Source organism: Fukomys damarensis, unplaced genomic scaffold (genome assembly GCF_012274545.1).
Source record: "Fukomys damarensis isolate Sample0158 unplaced genomic scaffold, DMR_v1.0_HiC HiC_scaffold_18, whole genome shotgun sequence".
Taxonomy (NCBI): Eukaryota; Metazoa; Chordata; class Mammalia; order Rodentia; family Bathyergidae; genus Fukomys; species Fukomys damarensis.
Window position 1 is genome coordinate 40221176 of NW_022900930.1, and position 17308 is coordinate 40238483.

General features: G+C 35.9%; 1 protein-coding gene across 4 annotated transcripts in view; it reads right to left on the reverse strand.

Moving 5' to 3' along the window:
• Nucleotides 1-17308, reverse strand: part of Psd3 (pleckstrin and Sec7 domain containing 3) — a 299163-nt gene that overhangs the window by 212944 nt on the left and 68911 nt on the right. For 3 of the 4 annotated variants that reach the window (XM_010624949.3, XM_010624969.1, XM_010624959.1), the window contains 4 exons: nt 10019-10213; nt 9812-9892; nt 7569-7681; nt 5520-5578 (listed from right to left, as the gene is read on the reverse strand). In XM_010624949.3, coding sequence (XP_010623251.1) covers nt 5520-5578; nt 7569-7681; nt 9812-9892; nt 10019-10213 — 448 coding nt within the window. Of the gene's footprint in view, nt 1-5519; nt 5579-7568; nt 7682-9811; nt 9893-10018; nt 10214-16036; nt 16174-17308 lie in introns of those variants that run through there. The other variant, XM_010624978.2, reaches the window with a different exon arrangement.

A 17308-nucleotide genomic window follows, 5' to 3' on the forward strand; every position in this document is an offset into this window, starting at 1 on the left:
AAAAAAAAAAAAAAAAAAAAATTGGGGGCCAGGGATTTAGCTCAGTGGTGCTGCCACCTGCCTTGCAAGCACAAGGACCCAAGTTCAATACCTGGTAACAACAAAAAAAAAAGGAAGAAGAAGAAAAGGTACGTGGTGATTGAATAATGTATAAATCAGATTACCTGAAACCCCTAAACAAGTCCTACTGATGCAACTGAAAAAAGCTACCTTGATGTGTTCTCTAAATGAAGCTGTTCTGTAATAAGAGTAACAAACAAAAGAAAAAGAAAAAGAGAAGGGTAGGATAAGAGGGGTGAGAGCAGGTAGAGGAAGGGGAAAAGATTTCATTTTGAGAGGTCGTCAACTCCAACAAAATTGACCACTGTGTAATTCAACTTTGACATACTTAAATAAAGAGTCCCATTAAAATTCAGATGATTACCAAAACGATAGAAAATTACATTCTAAAGGGTAAAGGGCATTTTAAGATTAAACATTTTCAAATCATGACATTTCTCTATTAAAAACATTTCCAAAGCTGATGGTTAGATTCTGAAGCTATTCCATAAATGCCCCTTCTGGTGACAGAAATAATAATAGGAAAAGAGAATGTCATGCTCCACTAGAAACCCTTAGCAACTCTGATATCGGGACCTGGTATTTCTGCAAACTTTCTGTAACACTGAGCAGCCCCAAGAGGGAGGAAAAAGCTTAATGGAAGCCACTTTGTTTTTCCAAAGAAAGACAAGGCATCAAAGAGGTGGAGAAGAGGACCCCATGGAAGGAGGCAACACTGGCTTAGCTGAAATCAAACTCACGGCTGGAATGGATAAAATGGTGAAGCTCAGAGAAAACAGAAGTCAAGGATAGGTTTCATGGCAGAGGGCACCAAGATACAAAACAGCACAGACAAGAAGAGGCATCCACAGAAGACAGCAGAGAAACAGCCAAAATGTATTTAAGGCAGTTGCTAGTTACAATAACGATAAGTGCAGATACAGGGACTTCCTAAGGACACTGACTACATAGGTTCCATCAATTTCATGGAGGCTTGTGATGCTTCTGAGGGTGGAAATAGAAAGTAGCATAAATTAAGGAAGTAAGCATTAAATTGCTTTAATTACAAGTGTTGTACTAGTCATTTTCCACTATTGATAATAAACTGAGTATTTATCAACCATTTAAAATTCTAGGCTCCTACAAAATCAATCAAAAAATTCAGTTTACAGATCGGAAAATAAAAGAATTCCTATGACCCATGTGAAACTGAATTCCACCTATCTTTCTAACATGAATCTGTTACAAAGCTTAATTTATTCCTTGGTCTCTCTATTCTCCCTACCAATACAGTTTTTAGTCATACTGTACGGTATGCTGCAGCAAATTAAGGTATGTTTTTACTCTTTATCAAATTTAATACCCAACACCAAAAACCAATAAGGTCTTGCCCTTTCCATTAAATTTATTCCACAGAAGACAAGACTTGGCACACCTCAAGTACTCTAAGGATAAATCAAGTACTGGACTGGCTCCTGTCAAAACTAGAGAGCCCAGAGGGACATTGGACGAAGCTGCGACTAAATATCTCCAGCCACAATGTTAAATGGTAGATTTTTGTCACCAATTTTTTATTAAAAACAATGTCCTGGCTACAACTTCTAACCATGGTCCAACTGTGGCCAGCCACTGACTTGCAAATCTCTTGACACATGCGAGTTGTGAAAATGGCCAGGTCACTATGCTCCTATCTACTTAATTCCTCATGACAACCCGCATCTGTCTAAAACTTCTGAGAATGCCAGCTCTATGGAGAAGGACCCGCCCACTGCCCTACCCCCTACTCCCACTTCAGGAGGTGAATCCGGCTAGGCAGCTGGAGCCTAACTTCCACAGGAGAGAGCTGGCTAATCAGAGTCAACAGAACACACACGATGATTAGTCTGGAAAAGAATAGGTCTGAATTTATTCTGATATGGCATACACGTTTTATTCATAACACTTCTAATAAATATTAAATCAACAAGATTTTCAACTGTCTTTGCTGATAGTTAAAGCAATATTCAATACAGTTACAATAGCAAAAGAAATTCAAGCTTGTTTTCATCCAAATTTATATGTGCAGATATTTAATTCACATACTTATTTTTTAACTTGAAAAGCATTTTTAAATAAAAGGCATTATCCAGCAAATCACACATTAGATCATTATATTTATTTAATATATAAAAGCAAACATAATATTGGTAAGATAAATCACTCACGTATATTTTTTAAGTAGGTACTGAAGGACATCAATGTATTTCTCAACAAAAAATGCTGTATATACCTCAGGCTATAGCTTTACTAGCGAGGTTTAACTACAATCCAACAGACAATTAAAACACCATCCCTGTTTTCTTCCCTCGTAATATCTGAGTTAGAGGTCCACCCTAGCCTACACCATCACAGACACGATTTTACTTTCATAAACATATTTTGTTCACTTCTGATCTTTACCCAAATGCTACAGAAGTCAGAATGAATCAGAAACATTATCGGTGCTTGCTGAATGAGGAAAAACATGAGAAAGGAAGGAGGAAGGGAAGAAAAGAAGGCGCAAAGGAGGGAGGGCACTAGGGAGGGAGGATTCCAACATTAACATGGACATTATATGGGAAGTTACTTATTAGTACACAAGCCTTCGTTTTATTAGTAAAAATATGAGCACTCACACAAAGGCATTTTCAGTGCATCAGTTCTTAAAGGAAGGATTCCCAGACAAAGCCAAAATAAATTAATCTCCCAAATTAGCCCTCACCCATAGAAAGCATGGAGACAGGCGGCTGGTCTTAGCAATTCTTAGGAAAGTCATGCTGCTGTATTGCTTTTATGACACAATGGTAAGGAAGAAAAGGAAAATGGCTTATTAGTTTACTCTCCAAGAGGATTATTCTGGCATTAGATCAAGTAGTGTGTGGTGATGGCCTTGGCAGTAAGTGGTAAGGAGCAGGGGAAAGGAGCAGACACTAGAAATAAATCACTTTCTCTCTGAATGCTTCAAAATATATGGGAGCCATGCTAATAAGTCAAACGGACACTGTCACAATAATCAGGCAATCATAATGCAAGAAAAGTTACATCCAGACTTATGGATTAAAAACTTACCACCTAGAAAGGAATTTTATTTTAAAAATGAATCCACAGGGAAGAGATAAGAGAAACACATTTCACACAGTTAGTATTTATGATAGCAACCACACATTCAACAGATTTGTAATAGCATACATTGGAAATAAGGACAAAAAAACTAATACATTAAAAACTAAATATATGATTCTAAGAACACAGTACACACTTGTAAAACCAAAGCTAAGACAAATTATCACCAAAAATGTGATTCAGAAGACGATAGGGAGATATACTGTTATTTATAATTTTCCCTCTCTTATATCACTAATTTTCCTATTATAGCCAATTGTTAATCACATGTAATTGGCATAATTCTACAAAATTAAAATGCCTATTAACATAACCATATCTTTTACCCTAGGTACCAAAGAAATGCATGATGCTTTATCACATCTCCTTATGATTCCTCAAAATTATCTATAGATAGAACAAGAGCAAATGGACCAGACCCATGCTTCTGAAGCCTTGGGCTTCGAATACTAGAGAACCCACAGCTCCTTTGGACATCAAACATATTGAGTTATCTGAATAAACAGCAAACTCTCACCTTTGTTACTACACTTCAAAATTATTATGACTAATAAGGTATACGTTGATTTCAAAGTATTATTAAAGCCATATTAGCTTTTTTAAAAATGGAGAACCTAGTAGAAATGAATCCCACTAACAGAACAACCTCTCTAGAAAGTCTCTGAAGATTCTGAAACTTCCAACAAAACTGAGCTATTACTAGGTTCTTTTTCTTTAAAACTGTCATCTGTTGATGAGACTTCAAAACATATGATGTGAAGAGGAGCATTCATCTAGGAATCCCTGGGTTGAATAAAGTTGTATGTGGACAACTTAGCTCCTTGGGCCAGAACAGGTTAAGGAATTTAAGAGTGGAAGGGAAGGAAGGAGAGGGGTGTATACGTTATCACAAAACAGAGAAGACAGTCACGAATACGTGTTTGCCTGGTAATGAAAACAACAGAAGTCAGGACAATCTCGAGTAGTCACCCCCTTAACAAGATTCAAGACTTATGAATACACAGCATATTACAGCACTCCTCCCCAAGAATGTTCCCTGAAAATATCTATATTCTTAGTCTGTATAATCTCTGGACACATGCTACCTATACAGTGGAACCTCGGTTCACGTTCTTAATTGTTCTACGATTTTGGAAAAGATGGCTACGTTTGTGTTTGTGTGGGAAAGACGGCTGTGGTCATGCTTGTCAACCGAGGGAGAGTTCACAAACGAGAAAATTTTGCCAAATGCTCTGTCTGTGAACAAAACTGTTTGCAAACAAAACTGTTTGTGACTCAAGATACCACTGTACCACTAAATTACTCTAAATTTATCTGTTAGATCTTCCTCAAAAGGAACTTTTGAGTTTAGTATTTTGAGATACATGAAGACCGTGTTAGTATTAGAATTATGATTCTAGCACTACATCTCTTCTTTACTTGGCTACGGGAGGAAGCTTTTCTCCACCCCAGTGGTCTCAAAACAGCTAATTCAACTCAGTAGACCCACACAGCTCCATTTTGCCTATTTTTTTTTTTTTAATTTTAAAGAGGAGCACTGAAGTTTCAAATAAGGGAACTGCATGGCTTTTTAGAACAGGAGATTCTACCTAAAATACAATTAGCTGTTTTCATGTAACTTTGTAAACTGTAAGGTAGATTATATTATAGAAGATCAAGGGATTATATACTTACTCCTCAGTTACACAGAAACTTGATTTTTTTCTTCAAAATAAATGGATCTGTGACTATAAAATAATTTTTGTCCTAAATAAGTATATTCAAACAAAAAGATCACTCTCTAATGTGAATTTTTTAAGTAAACACTAAAATTTCACTCAGACAAAAGGCGAAGATTTATAATTATAAATTTAAGAAGCTTACTCTCTAAATAGATGAGAAGGTATTTAGATTATTTTGATATTGTGTTTTGTTTTAACTAGTTAAAAAAAACTAGATGAGCGGAGGGGTGGAGAAAAGGCTGGATTCTTATACTTAATTTTCACATCTAACATATTTTCTTTCCAACATCATATTTCAACCACTATCATGACTAGCCAAAAATTAAAGCAAAAACAAGTAAAACCTCTGTCTGCCATCTAGTGGACAAAGAAGATACAGAACATACACATTAGGGCTAAAACCACTAATGGCACCTAGAAAACAGGGTATACACAAAATTGTGCTCTGTCCCTGCATATAAGATAAAAAGGTATTTCAGTTTTTTAAAGACTTATGTTGATCTACCTGCTGTGGAAACTGTATAAAGAGTAAAAAGAAATGCATATGAACTCAAAAGCAAAGATCAGTCCTTGATACATTTATATTTTTATAAAACAGCCTCACAAAACTACACTTACATGGCCATGCAGATCAGTGTTCAGAAGCATCATGGCACAGGTCAGACAATGGACTCCATCTACAGACAGAAATATGGACAGCAAGCATTAATTCACTATCTAACACTGGGCTAAAACACAACTAGCCATATTTGTTTGGGGAGACAGAAAATAAATACATGTGAAAAATTTATCCAAAGGACCTCAGTGCAAAGAGTTGGAGTCTACTGTTAATAAATTGTTCTAAGGTCTCTACATATGTAATGTCAAATTGTCCCACAATGTCCTACCACAAAACAACTCTAGTTCCGAGACTGTACACTAAGGCAACAATTAGAGATCTATATAAAGTGCAAGGATATACAGAGAAACGTAACTTATAGCGACAGGCAAGTAAACACGACCCTCTAAAAACACAGTTCTGCTACATAGAAGCTATTTAAAATGCTGCCCGAGTACACATATTGAAATAGCTGACAATAAATTTTATACAAAACTACATTATATACAGTGTAATTCAATTTAAATATAACATCTAGAAAAATGTAAACCATGAAATTGAGATTTTTCTCAGTCACAAGACTAAAATTTCTGTTTTAATTTATGTATTCTCAATATTTTAATATACATGGTATAAAATGAAAAATATTTAATTTTGTTACATTTTTAACCTTCTAAGAGGCAAGTAAATTGAGAAGTGAAAGTTAAAGAAAATAAAAAATCGCAGCTTATTCTGATCTTTCCTGTCACTCATTCAAGGTAATAAATTTAGGTTGAATGGTTTTATCTAGGATACTACAACTCAAACCAAAGCAAAATATTAAACTCATGTGTGAAGACAAAAAATTAAAAGCTCCAGGGAAAAAGTTGCCCAAACAAGGAGGATTTTTTTTCTGCCTTTATAGAGTTTTTAAAAAAAAAAAACAGAGAGTTAGGTTACTCATGTCTGAAAATCAGAATTAGTTCTCTTTATTCTTTTCCTACTAATTTTCAATCTAAGTATAGTAGGCAATGGCGGTTTCAGATATAGAAATCTTAGTAATTTATGGTAAGTGTGCATACAAGACTATTCAGCTGCTGAATTCATAAATGAACAATTTTTTAAAGTACACTTCTTGATACAGTAGGCAATTTCTGTTGTCAGTGTCTCTAGGCACATGTTACCAAATATCTAAAAGTATATTTACTCCAGTTTCATTTCACTATCACAAATTCTACACATACTTAAATTCCTGAAATTATTATACAATTCATGAGCCAAATTCTCAAACATCCTCATCAATACTAGCTCAATACACATAAACTCATAGTTCATTAAAATCACAGATAAAAGTCAGTGGTCAGCATTCTTATAATTAATGTTTTAAAAAGCACCAAAGAGTTATGGTTTCCAGTAAGGTTTGTAAATGTTTCCAAAACAAACCACTGAACTAAACATACATGAATTTTCATCAAGAAGTATAGGAAAAAGGGATACAAGAGGAAGAAAAAAATATTTTTCTTTGTTGTTTGAGACAGGGTCTCACTGTGAGATTCACTCTGGCTTTGAACTTACTATGTAGCCCAGGCTGGCGTAGAACACACAACAATCCTCCTAATGTAGCCTGAAGACTGCTAGGATTACGGGTGTGTACCACCATGTCCATCAACAAATTCGTTTTCAATAATTAATTTACTATGGTGTGCTTCGTACATAAAATCTTCTAAAGACAAGCTGACCAACTTAAAGAAAATAACCTAGCATACTTTGGAACTGTAAAATAATTAAGAGTAAGAAATATGTCGTTATTAAATATGTTTTTAAGGGATACTTCATGACATGAGAAAATAAAATGGAAGGAAAAGACAGTAGCAAACAAATTTCCAATGATTCTAATGTGATATCAAATATTATGTAAATCCAAGTAAGTTAAAGTGTTAACTAATACTTATCTTTAGGTAATTAGAGGTTTAAGATGATCTTCATATTCCTCTATAATTTCCTATATTTTCACAATAAAATATAATTTTCAAAATAAGGAAATAAACCATTGTTATAAAAAAGAAATTCAAGAATTTCTATCAGATTACCTTGTGAAGCAATGGTATCTGGGTTACAATAAAAATATCTATTGGAGAAATGTATTAAAACTCTCTCTCGTTCTTGAGTTTCTCCCACAAGAGCAAATGCTTTAAAGAAATACCTAAAAAAAGAATTAAGGAGGAAAATAACATTTTAGGAAATTTACCACCTTTATAAATTTGTCAATTAATTTATATAAATTTAAGATATTATAGTTACTACCCCCCCCAAAAAAACACTCAATATCAATTTATTTTAAAGTTTAAATTTTATAAAATGTAATATAAAAAGTGAGAGAATAATAATAGAGCAGACAATATTAAGAAAGCCTGGGGAAGTTAGGTAATTTTATCATGACTAAATGCCCAGTAACCAGCTTTAAAAGGTCAGATTAAAAAAAAAAACCTTCAGGTTTAATGCATGCTCATAAAAGCTGTTTTGAAACTCTACATACAGAAGTGTTCTTTTATCATTTTGTTACGTGGTAATCTCCACTGACCAATATTAAAATTACAATTATGTCACCATGAACATATATTCTGGGTATTTTATTTTACCTACATAATATTGCATTATTAACTTGTTATACAAGAAGGAAATTGGGAAAAGTAAATTTCTCCTTTCTATTATGGAATAAACGATGTATAGGATTTCTTGTAATAATAGTAAATAGGCCCAGAACCACACACCACTCTAAATCAGAGACAGTAAGAGTATTATTTAGCATGAATTAATCCAGATGACCCTCATTTGATAATGTGTACATGCCCTAGTTCTGTACTGGTAAGGGGAAAAACTCATTTCAAGTATTCTAAGAAATCCATATAATTATCTTATTGCTATGGAAATTGTTTTCTTCCTTAGCCTAAATTATACTGCTCACATTACTTTTTCATAACTTGTTAAAAACCACATCAATACACACAGCAAAAACAGAGATCTTTCCCTCACTCTTGGCTATTTTCCTTAGAAATCCAATGCATAGCTTTGATTCACAGAAAGAGCCACCATAACCCAATCAGCTCCACTCCATCTGCCAGGCCTCAGATTCCTGATTTGTACAACTGAAGAATTATACCAGAAGACCTCAGAACACTTCTAGGCTCTGATATTTCACACACAGTTTAAACCTGCTGTCCAGGTTTTACCTTCAGCAACTTGCAGGCGTGCATATAGTACAATACAATGTGAAAAGTGGTTATGAATGCACTTTAGGCAACTTCATTTAAGACAGTCAACAAAAAGCAGGTATTGTTCGAATTTTACAGACACTTTCTGCTGATTACTATATTGATAATCATGTTTATTCCACTCAAGCATTGATTCCAAAATATCTTAAAAGACTACTTAGCGATTATAAGCAACCCCTTAGGAAAACATCTAGAATTTTGCAATCTACGCTGTCTTGTTTTTCTTAGCTAATCATTCAAAACTCAATCACCCTATTCAAAAAAATTAAAAGGAGGGTTCCCAAAAGTTATCTGTACACTTATATCTACAACAGCATTATTTATAGCTTATAAAATGTGGAAGCAATCTGTGTCTTACTAAGATAATGGTGGTATGTCCATATAATACAATATTACTCAGCCTTAAAAAGGAAATAAAGAAATCCTGCAATATGTCACAGCATAGATGAACTTGAAGGCTACTGTATACTAACCAAAAGCAGTCACAAAAAGATGGATACTGTATAATTCCAACTATGTAATGTAAACTCAGGGTAATCAAAAGCATTGAGATGGAAAATAGAACAATGGCTTCAAAGGACTGGTAAATGAAGAAATGAGGTGTTATTGTTTATTGCATAAAGAGTTTCAGTTTTATAAGATGAAAAGAATTATAGAAATGGATGGTGGTGATGAATGCAAACATAATGAATGTATTTAATACCACTGACTGTACACTCAAAATGGCTAAGATAGCAAAGACCGTTACTGCAATAAAAAAACTGAAAGGAAAACTCTCAAAAAGAATCCATTCTTTCTCCAGATTTGCTGCGCCATCATTCTTTGCTCTGCCATCTGGACGGAGGTTTACCATTAGATGAGGATGAGTTGATGTGTTATTTCATTAAAAAATCCATTTATTTTTCTCTGCTATGCTTAGTATCCATGACACAATCTAAAGTCACATAGTCAACCGAGCAGGTTAAAAAAATAAAAATGGAGTTTAGTTAAACTCTAACACTTTCTTTTGTAAGAATTCATTATTTGGCGCAACAAAGAGTAGAAGTAATGTTTAATCATACCTGAGAGACTGGTCTAGCGTCATTCCTGTAAAATCAAAAAACTTCAGATATTCCTCTGCAACTAGTCTGCTAAATTCATTGCTATAAGAAAACAGAACAGACTTGGTTGTTGAATTGAAAATTTAAAATGCACACACACACACACACGCACACGCACACACACACACAGTAAACTCAGAAAGCCATTAGTCTCGCGTTAAAACGTACTTCTTGCCCAGGTGTTTGGCGACATCGGATCTTTTGAATCTGTCCAGTTGATAAAGGCGTTTGGCCAGTCTTTTAGCGGCTTCCACGTTGCTGCTGGTACCGTTACTGAGACTTTCTGCGGTCTCTTTTTCCAGAATGTGAGTACTCCCCATTTCAGAACAATCCTCTAGCTGCGTGTTTTTCACCCCAGCATTGCTATAAAATTTGATTAAAAAAAGAAGATATAAAAATGGAAAAAAATATTTTTTTATATAGCACAAGGGGAAAGAGCTGAATAAATTATCTTGACACTAGAGAATTAAATGAAAACTTCTCAATGAAATTATATTATGCTTCAATAATCATAAAAATATTTTCAGGTACTCTATTTCAAAAACTAAGAAGGCAAATGCCCCTGTCTTAGACAAGTAGCTTTCAAACTCTTTGGTATCAGAACCTTTACATTCTAAAAGTAGGGAGGAATCAAAAGAGCTTCTATTTATATGGGCTAAAGACAGGTACCCTAATTGACAGGTACAGCAATTGAAACAAAAATTTTTAATATATATTGTTTAAAATAATAAACCAATCTCCTGTGATCCATCCTATTTTATTAAAACATAACCATTCAAAACAATATAAAGTCCAGTGAGACAACAGTGGTTTACATTTCTCACAAATTTCTTTAATGGCTGACTTAAAAGGAAAACTGAGTACATTCACTTTGCGACAGTATGTTATTCTGGATAGAGTACATTAAGGAAATTTGGCCTCTTGCAGATATTCAGTTACAGAAAGGAAGAGTATTCTTAGATAACTATATATATTCTTTTTTGACAAAACATGAAGATAATACAAATGGTAGTTTCTTAAAAGTTAACTGCAATATAGAAACTAGTTCTAGGTCCAGGGATTTAGCTCAGCAGTTCAGTGGCCTGCCTTGCAAGCACAAGGACCCAAGTTCAATCCCCGGTACCAAAAAAAAAAATAGAAACTAGTTCTGGTAAAGTGGCTTTTGTACTTGTGTAGAGTATTCTTAGATAACTATATATATTCTTTTTTGACAAAACATGAAGATAATACAAATGGTAGTTTCTTAAAAGTTAACTGCAATATAGAAACTAGTTCTAGGTCCAGGGATTTAGCTCAGCAGTTCAGTGGCCTGCCTTGCAAGCACAAGGACCCAAGTTCAATCCCCGGTACCAAAAAAAAAATAGAAACTAGTTCTGGTAAAGTGGCTTTTGTACTTGTACTCTAATATCCATACTATACTTTGAGCAGACCTTTTAACTATGTGTACCCATTTCCTGGTACCATGCACTGGGTATTGGTCTTGACACATTTCATTACACAATATTAGAAAAATCATTCATTAATGTCACCGTCATCAATTCCAGAAGCGTCTGTACACATAGGGAAGCTGTTGAACTTTTTTGGATTTTTTTTTGTTTTGTTTTGTTCTGTTTTTGACACAAGGTCTCACTATGTAGTTGAGACTGACCTGGAACTCACTATGTAGTCCAGGCTGGTCTTGAACTCGCAGCAATCCTCCTGCCTCAGCCTCCTGAGTGCTGGGATTACAGGCATGAGCCACCACACCCAGTTGCTGTCAAACTTTTGATGGTACACAAACTTTGAATTTTTGACCAAAAGCTTAATTTAACCACTGGCTGCAAATCTGCCAGCATTTTCTGTAAAGTAATAGGCGCTGTCTCTACGCTTTTAAGAAAATGTTGTCAAAAACCATTGTTTGTGAGTGTACTTCTCGGGAAAAAGTGACTTTCTCAGAAAATGTGGCGAGTGTATGGCCCCAACTCCAGTGACACAGGTGTGCTTTCCTGAGGACAACGAACAGGAGGAAAAGTGCTTTATTCCCATTTTATCATGCATGACACTAAAAAGAATGGAGGTGTTGAAATATAACAAAATTAACTTGTACTGGGCATTTCTAGGTGAAACTGTCCTTCATTTTCATGTGACTGCATGACATTGGCAAAATGCAGCAAGGACAGGAAATTTGGTGTCACTGCCTTGATTTCTGCTATGACCTGACTGTTGCTTTCACGCCACACAACATTGACACCATGAAAAAAAAAAAAAAAACAGCGTTGCCCTCACAAATCTACTAAGGGGAAGAAGCCCCACAGGCCGCCTTTGAGAAGCTGTGCTCTAAACAGAGTTTACAACCTATAGCCTGTGGCCTACTACAACCATTACCTTATGACAACACTAAAAAAGATGAGGAAACCGGGATTTCCAAATCTTCATTTTTCACTCGGTGACAAAGATGTGTTCATGACAAAATAAATTTCTAACACAATTACTAGAGTTTAAATCTGGACAGTCGGAATTTTATGTAGGGAACCACAGAGTAAATATTTTCAACTTGCAGGCTGTACAAGGTCTCCACAACATATTCTGCTTTGTTGTTTTGTTACAACTTTTAAAATATAAAAGCTACTCCAGGCTCAGCTGAATCGGGCCCTTTCTCTGTCCCTTAGTTCTTTAACTGAGTTTACAGAATAAATAGAGCGATACCTTACACTGTCTAAATTAGGAAACCCTTCTTCATTGTTGCTGGGAGTGCAGACTGGTGCAACCACTATGGAAATCAATATGGAGAAACCTCAAACAACGTGGACTGGACGTCCCATTTGACCCAGCTATTACCCTGCTGGGTGTCTTCCCAAAAGAATTAAAAGAATCATACCACAGTGGTATATGCTCACCCATGTTTATAGCAACACAGTTTGTAACAGCTAAAATTGGAAACAGCCGAATTGCCCATCAACTGCAGACAGAATAAAAAAAGATGTGTTTTTTTATATAAAATGGAGTACTACTCAGCCATAAAGAATAATAAACTAGGGCCAGGGATCTGGCTCAGTGCTTCTGCCGCCTGCCATGCAAGCGAAAGGACCCAAGTTTGATCAGTAGTACCAAAAAAAAAAAAAAAGTAAGAGAGAGAGAGAAAGAGAATGGTAAACTAGAGATATTTATAGCTAAGTGGATGTGCATTGATGCCATACTCTTAAGTGAAATTAATGTCACACATGTGTAAATACCAAATAGTTTCTCTGGTATGAAAAACTAAAAGTGTAAATAAGGATCAAAATACATAAGTGATGTTGTAATAATAAGAAGAAAAGATCTAAAAGAGTACAGGAAGTGGGAGGGGTAGGGGAAAGGTAAAAATGGAAAAGAAAAAATATGAAAAGGAAAAACGTGGAAAAAATGTCTTTGTAAACAGGGAAGGGTGGAGGGGCTGAAGGGCAGGCTGGGCAAAGGGGAAAAATAAGAACCAAGATAAGTCATGGAAAGGTACAGGATCCCAGTGATGAATGTAAATGTATTGTATACCTAAAATGTACCAATAAACATAATAAAGATTAAAAATAAATAAATTATGTTGAAGGCCAAAAAATTAGGAAACTCTGAAGAAGGAAGACAGATATAAAGTTATTAAGTATGTAATTATAATTGTTACAAAATAAAAAGGATTATCAATCTAAAAATAGCATTGCTAATGGGGACAGAGCTTCTTTTCCGGTTGGTAGTGTCATTAAGGTAAATAATAACACTAAACAACACCAGCTGTACTAAAACCACTGCAGTTTATACACTAAAAAGGTAATTATGTAATATGTGAGTGACTGGTTGTTTAAAAATTTGAAATAGAAAACTAAGTTATAATTCTTTTGGAAAGATACCCAGCAAAGGGATGGCTGGGTCAAATGGAACCTCTAGTCCCAGCTCTTTGAGGTATCTCCATATTGATTTCCAAAAGAATTAAAGGAATCATAGCACAGTGATGTATGCACATCCATGTTTATAGCGGCAGTTTGTAATAGCTAAATCTTGGAAACAGCCCATTTGCCCATCAGTTGGAAATTGGATAAAGAAGATGTGTTTTTTCTATAAAATGGAATACTATTCAGCCATAAAGAGTGAGAAATTAGATTCATTCACAGGAAAATGGATACATATTGAGGATATACTCCTAAGTGAAATAAGTAAGTCACACGTGTAAATACCGAATAGTTTCTCTGGTGTGAAAAACTATAATAGTACATAAGATCCTAATGAGATAATTGACAATGTGAACTAGGAATAAAAGGGCTAACGATGTAGGGGAAGTGGGAAGGGTAGGGAAAGGGAATAAGTGAAAAGAAAAAAAATATGAGAAAATGAAAAGATGGAAATAAAGTGTCTGTAAATGGGGAAGGGAGGAAGCGTGAAGGGAGGGCAGGGCCAAGGGGAAAAAATAAGAACCAAGACCTGTCATGTAAAGGTACAAGATCCCAATGATGAATGTAACTGTACTGTATACCTAAAATGTACCAGTAAACTCAATAAAAGAAAAAAAAGAGCATTAAAAAGAGAAAACTAAGTTATAAATGTATACATCATGCAACAATGACAAAGACCACTATAGTAAGGCAGACGCATCTGTAAACAGCCTGCTCAGTATCTCGTCACTTAGTCCACTTTCCATTTTCTGCGGTGGCTGGGCAGCTTCACTGGATCAGCTGGGGCACCAAGGAGCTGCAAAGAACTCACTTCCCACCCACCGCGGACCAGCCGGCACCGACTGGCCCTGGCCCTGCCCTGCGCGCACACTTCATAAGCAGGAAGCCGCGATAGTCAGGGAGGGGGTCGGGGCTCCCAGAGCGCCTTTTAGATTCAACCATGGGCAAAGGCTCCACGCCAGCTCGCACATTCCCAGTGAGAGCATGAGAGGAGCTCAGAGGACACAGCGGATGCCGACCAATCCCGTGCTGCTGTACTGACCGGAACCACGTCAATGTCAGAACAACCGGCATAAACTGGAACAGACCCAGGCAAACTAGAAGGTGTAGCCCTCGTTAACCAGAAAGCACCCTCATTTTCCAAGACAAACCCCCACACACACCTCTCTCGGAAAATCAAGGTGGCTTACTGGTGAAGGGGGGTTATACCTCCAAGAGAAAGTATCTACCAATTGCAATAAATTGCTTCATTATGATGAAATCTTCATGAAAATGCATTTAAATATATTTCTCCATCCTGAACCTACCTTTCTAAAGTTAACATTACTGTGCAGTTTGTGAAAAATTGAGTACATATTAATGTCTGCATACCTGTAACACGTAAATGCACGGTAATTTCATTTCAAGAGCAATTCATTTTGTTTTCCCACATAAGTGCTGGGATGTAAAATATTTACTCCTTGAATTATCAGTTACAACTGAGTAATTTTATATTAAAAACATATATAATATCCATGCAATTGTGTTTCCATGTCCTCTCTTCCTGTATATACAGTGCTTACCAAATAGTAAAAACAAATGTTAAAGAAAGAATTTCCTTCACAACTAAACTAGTACTTATTGCTCATTTCTCAGGGTTGATTTATGGCACATATTTAATTACTCCACAGAAACAATATACTAATACCACACAGCTAGTTTTGCCCAAATACAAGAAGCTTATCCTTGATAAGTATATATTTCAAAACTGTACTCCTGAAAATCGTGCTTATTTCTCCTACATATATGCCTCTTTCTTCTACTATCTTGCCCCAGGCCAGTAGATTTCACCCATTTTCCTTACATGTACCGAAAAGATGTAATTTTAAAACATATGTGCATCAAACTACTCTGGGTCTTCCTTTAAAAAACAAAAACAAAAAACAACAACAACAAAAAAAAACTTTAGTAAAACAAAAGACAAAGGAACTATGCATGGTGATGCATGCTTGTAATCCCAGCATGCTGGCAGGCTAACCCAGGAGGATTGCAAGTTTCAACCCAGGATGGCCAACTTCAGGAGATCCCGTCTTAAAAGCAAAAGACTGAAAAAAAGGATAGAGGAAATAGCCCAGTGCAACCACCCTGGTTTAACTCCCAGTAGAAGAAGAAGAAGAAGAAGAAAAGGAACAAAGTGAGACAAATACCTCCGTTCCTAGATGGCTTCATTCTATGCCATTTCATGACTTCCAAGATTCGGTGAACAAGACAGAAAACGCTACTTTTGAATCCGACAGCAATACAAACTCACCGGCAACAGTCAGACACCAGGAAGAATCCCTCACAACCTCGAAGGCGTGTCTGGGCCATACTTCCTCCGGGAAGCTCTTTCCCAGTGTATTTTCTCCTGGTCGCTTCAGGGTCTGCTGATCTACACAGCCTTCCAAGGATCTGGCGCTCTGTGAGGTCATATTGCTATGACTTCACATTCTCAGCAGTGTTCACTGTTAGGGTGTTTGTAATGCTTTTACAGTCCCAATACAAACAGGATCCCGAACACAAGGCCCACTGTATATCAAGGGAGTAAAAAACAGCCTTGCTCACACTTGATAAAGCAGACTGGATGACCCTTCTCAGAGGGATAACACCCCATTCTGTTCCTTAATATACAAGAAAGACATTGTCCCTCCAGCCTGTTGAGTGTTCAAGGCTTTTAGTAGTTAAGATATTCCTTTATTCTCCATAGTTCAAATGTATCTCTTGGGTTTTTTTTAAACAATATAATAAAGTAAAATCCCTACCAGTCACTAAAATACAGAAGGAGAGGACTTCCCAAAAGATTCTTCTCCCTGTGTTCTAAGAAATGGACTTCACCCTTTCAAGTAAATGTGGTAAAAATTTTGGTCATCAAAACGCTCCAACTCCAACATTAAATGAAAGGATCAGATGTTCAGTCTGATCACTATGCCTTCTCATAACCTTTTTATCATATCAGATTCCTAGATTTTTCTGAATAAAAGCAACCCAACACCAAGGTATCTGAATGTCAATAAGCAAAACAACTTTTGCACCACGGAAGGCTGGGTGCGGGTGGGGGTGTTAACTGAGTATCCTATATCTTGCCTGGCAAACTTATCTCCCCAAACTTTTGTTCTAAATTTAAGGAATTTCAAAATGATGTTCTCTGACTGTCAATCCTGAAGTCTGTTTCACAATCAGACTCCTTTACTTCTTTTGACATATTTCTGTGATTTCTTTTCAACTTTTGCACCACGGAAGGCTGGGTGCGGGTGGGGGTGTTAACTGAGTATCCTATATCTTGCCTGGCAAACTTATCTCCCCAAACTTTTGTTCTAAATTTAAGGAATTTCAAAATGATGTTCTCTGACTGTCAATCCTGAAGTCTGTTTCACAATCAGACTCCTTTACTTCTTTTGACATATTTCTGTGATTTCTTTTGTATTTCTATTTTTCCATAGTCCTATCAAGACTATCATTTGCCTATGATCTATCAGATCTTCTCTGTCCTTTAAGTACAAACTTACATTTGCCATCACAAATGTAGTAACAGCACTTTACAAAT